At 34.9% G+C, this 3,525-nt stretch overlaps 1 protein-coding gene across 1 annotated transcript; it reads left to right on the plus strand.

The window, feature by feature from the left end:
* The first annotated feature begins 1,122 nt into the window (after positions 1–1,122).
* Positions 1,123–3,286, plus strand: LOC125827475 (auxin response factor 18-like). The gene is made up of 3 exons (XM_049506787.1): positions 1,123–2,190; positions 2,270–3,075; positions 3,205–3,286. The coding sequence occupies exons 1-3, from the start codon at positions 1,123–1,125 to the stop codon at positions 3,284–3,286; spliced, it is 1,956 nt and encodes a 651-aa protein (XP_049362744.1).
* Positions 3,287–3,525: the final 239 nt, after the last annotated feature.

A 3,525-nucleotide genomic window follows, 5' to 3' on the forward strand; every position in this document is an offset into this window, starting at 1 on the left:
TTTAATAATTATACTTCATATTTTATCCTTTTCATAGTAGCTCTACCACTACCTTACTTTTTTTTATACATTTTTTAAATTATGAATGTGTAACATTATATAACAAAGAGAACGATACAATCATACGATCTATCTAAACACTTTATTCACTATAAAGCAATACCTACCAACCCTCCTCCATCCAAACAAAGGGTAAGAAATCTTTTAAAAGTGAGCTAAGTAGTCGTACACCGAAATTTAACTCAACTAAATCTGGACTTTAGGTAAAAGTACAGTTAGGTAAATGCAGTAAAAAGTTAAACTTCCTCTCAATAGCTAGTTAATCAAATTAATTACTTTTATTAATCTATCTACCTAATTAAGCACAACAATACTTAATTAAGCACAATAACCAGGTTACATTATGAATTATCCGATATTCAATATTTGTGTTAAAGCTTAAAGGAGAAAAGCTTTGATTTGATCAAGAGAGGATTTGTATTGGAGCTTAAGGGGAAATGCTTCTCAAGAACAATTTTATTCAACCATATCATTTGACTAATTTGTGTTATATATAATTAAATAAACAAGAGAATAAGTATATTATTTTTTTTTATCAACGGAATTCTGAATATTACATCTCAAACATATAATACCTAGTCTTATAATAATACAAATAAAAAAATAATGAAACATATCTTTGTTGTTTTGGTTGGTTTCTGAATCCGAATTAAAAGGTGAAAATTATCAAAATGTTGAAAACAATCAACCAACCAAAAAAATCCATAAAAATTTAACTGCAAATAACACTTCTAAAGAGAGAGAAAAGAAATAAATAACATCGGCATGTTTTTCGTTTTCCACCTCTTCCTATTTTCTCTAGGGTTCTCTCTCCTTAATTCTAGTTGTTTATTTGTTAGTCCATTGCTGCTATATTTTATCGTCAAAGTTTACTCACACTTGAGTCCATAGCAGCCAGTGACTTCAACATTTTGAAAATTTCTGAGTTTTCTACGCCTTTTCTCTTAGACGAAGTTTTTATTTTTCTGATTTTTACATAGTTTTGCAGAGTATATAGAAAGGTATGGGCTTCAATTGAATCAGAATTTGATTTTGCTATCTTCCATTTTGATGTACTGATGAATGTTTCTGCAGAATCTGTTAATGGCGGACAAGAATTGTTTTGATTCGCAATTGTGGCAAGCATGTGCTGGTACTACAGTAAAAATACCTGCAGTTAATTCGATGGTGTTGTATTTTCCTCAAGGACACGCAGAACATGCCGGTGTAAATGTGGAATTTAGGAGTGACATTCAGATCCCATCCTACATTCCTTGTAGAGTTTCGAGTATTAAATACATGGCAGAACATGAAACTGATGAAGTTTTTGCGAAAATTAGATTGACTCCTGTTAGTCTTAATGAATTTTTCGAAACGGCTGATGAAGGAATGGTGCCAGATAAACCTCTTTCGTTTGCTAAGACATTGACTCAATCAGATGCTAATAACGGTGGAGGTTTTTCTGTTCCGAAATATTGTGCAGATACGATTTTTCCTACCTTGGATTACACTCTGAATCCTCCTGTTCAGACTCTCTCAGCAACGGATATTCACGGGAAGTTATGGCAATTCAGACATATTTTTCGAGGCACACCAGAACGTCATCTTTTAACAACCGGTTGGAGTACTTTTGTGAATGAAAAAAAGCTTGTTGCAGGTGATTCCATTGTCTTTCTAAGGGATGAAAATGACGAAATTTCTGTAGGAATTCGAAGGATTAAAAAAAAGAGTGTTACAATTGAACCACCCGAGACTTCTCCTTGGTGGTTTCCATCTGTTGGTGGTAATCTTAAAGCTATACCACGCGGAGGGTTTTCAGCTTTTCTCAGAGATGATCAGAATACAAACTCGAGTTGGAATTTGATAAACAGGGGAAATGTTAAAGCAGAATCAGTTATTGAAGCTACGAATCTTGCAACTAATAGACAACCATTTGAGGTTATCTTCTATCCGCGCAGTAGCACTCCAGAGTTCTTTGTCAAGGCGTCACGTGTGAAGGCAGCGTTACAAATCCCTTGGTGCTCAGGAATGAGGTTCAAAATGCCATTTGAAACTGAAGACTTAGTGATAAGCTGGTTCATGGGAACTATATCGTCTGTTCAAGCCATCGATCCAAGTCGATGGCCAGATTCACCTTGGAGGATGCTTCAGGTAATACACACTGATATATCATGTTGTGATCCGTCTTACTACGACCTATAATTGATACCTTTATCTCTAATTATTGTAGGTGACATGGGACGAGCCAAATTTGCTTAATAATGTGATGTGTGTCAATCCATGGCTCGTGGAACCAGTCTCAAACATGCCCACCATCCAGTTTAATCCCTATACACCCCCACTAAAGAAACTTCGATTATCTCACCATTCTGATTTTCCTTTAAATGGTCATCTTCCTATGTCTGGTTTTCCCGATAACCATCTAGATCCTCATCTTCCTATGTCAAGTTTTCCCAACCATCATCTTCTTAGGCCCAACAACACCCCTGCTGGCATGCAGGGAGCCAGGCATGCTCCATATAATCTATCATTACCGGATATCCACACCAATAAATTGCACTCGAGTCTATCTCCTGTCGGTTTTCCATCACTTTATCATGTTGTTGCGATTCCTAGCGCCTCCAATAATACCATGATTCCCAAGCCAAGTAATAAAAATGACGATGTATCTTCTTTGCTAACCCTGGGAAGTTCAACCCAAAATAGGCAGAAATTTGACTGTGAAAAAACAACACAATTCGTACTCTTTGGTCAACTCATAGTTATTGAACAACAAACCTCTCAAAGCAATTCAAGAAATAGTGTTTCTCCCGTTGTTGATGTAACAAATAGTTTTTCTGATGGGAATGAATATAAAAAAGAGAATACCTCTGATTCCTCATCAGATACTTCATTTGATCACAATAGTGTACCACATTGCTTACCATCTGAATCATTTCAATCAGAGAAAAATGTGGAGATTGGACACTGTAAAGTTGTTATAGAATCTGAAGATAGAGGACAAACAAAACAACTTAGTGATGAAGAATCATTTAGGTATGTGTTTATCTTTCGTAAGTGATATTTTATAATTCAGCTTCATATAAACTTAATTGAATATTCTTTGTTGCGAATAGCTATCATTGATAGAATCATTTTTTTTATGTATCCAAATTTGTTTTGTAGGGAATTCACGAAAGCGGCACGAAGATTAACAATTCTAACGGATGGAAGCAGTGATAACACAAGAGCTAGGGAGGGAGTATAGATAATAAGTCACTTTCTATTTTTCCGTCTAAATCTCTTTTCTCTTGATCAATTACTTTTACTAGGTTCAATGATGATTTTGAATTTTGTTTTCAGACAATTTAGATGTTTTTCGTATGTTTTGTAGGCTAAAGTTTAGCATTTGTTGACGGTGAAAACTATATCTCGTTTTCACTCTAGTACTCTATTCAGTTTAAAATGTAATTTTTCATGCTGGTTTCACTTTTGAGCAATTACTCC

Source organism: Solanum verrucosum, unplaced genomic scaffold, assembly GCF_900185275.1.
Source record: "Solanum verrucosum unplaced genomic scaffold, falcon-dt-bn FXZP01000138.1, whole genome shotgun sequence".
NCBI lineage: Eukaryota > Viridiplantae > Streptophyta > Magnoliopsida > Solanales > Solanaceae > Solanum > Solanum verrucosum.

Coding starts and splice junctions, on each gene's coding strand:
- LOC125827475 (XM_049506787.1), top strand. CDS start 1,123: ATGTTTCTGCAGAATCTGTTAATGGCGGACAAGAATTGTTTTGATTCG. Junction 2,191..2,269: donor CACCTTGGAGGATGCTTCAG/GTAATACACACT, acceptor TAATTATTGTAG/GTGACATGGGACGAGCCAAA. Junction 3,076..3,204: donor AGTGATGAAGAATCATTTAG/GTATGTGTTTAT, acceptor TTTGTTTTGTAG/GGAATTCACGAAAGCGGCAC.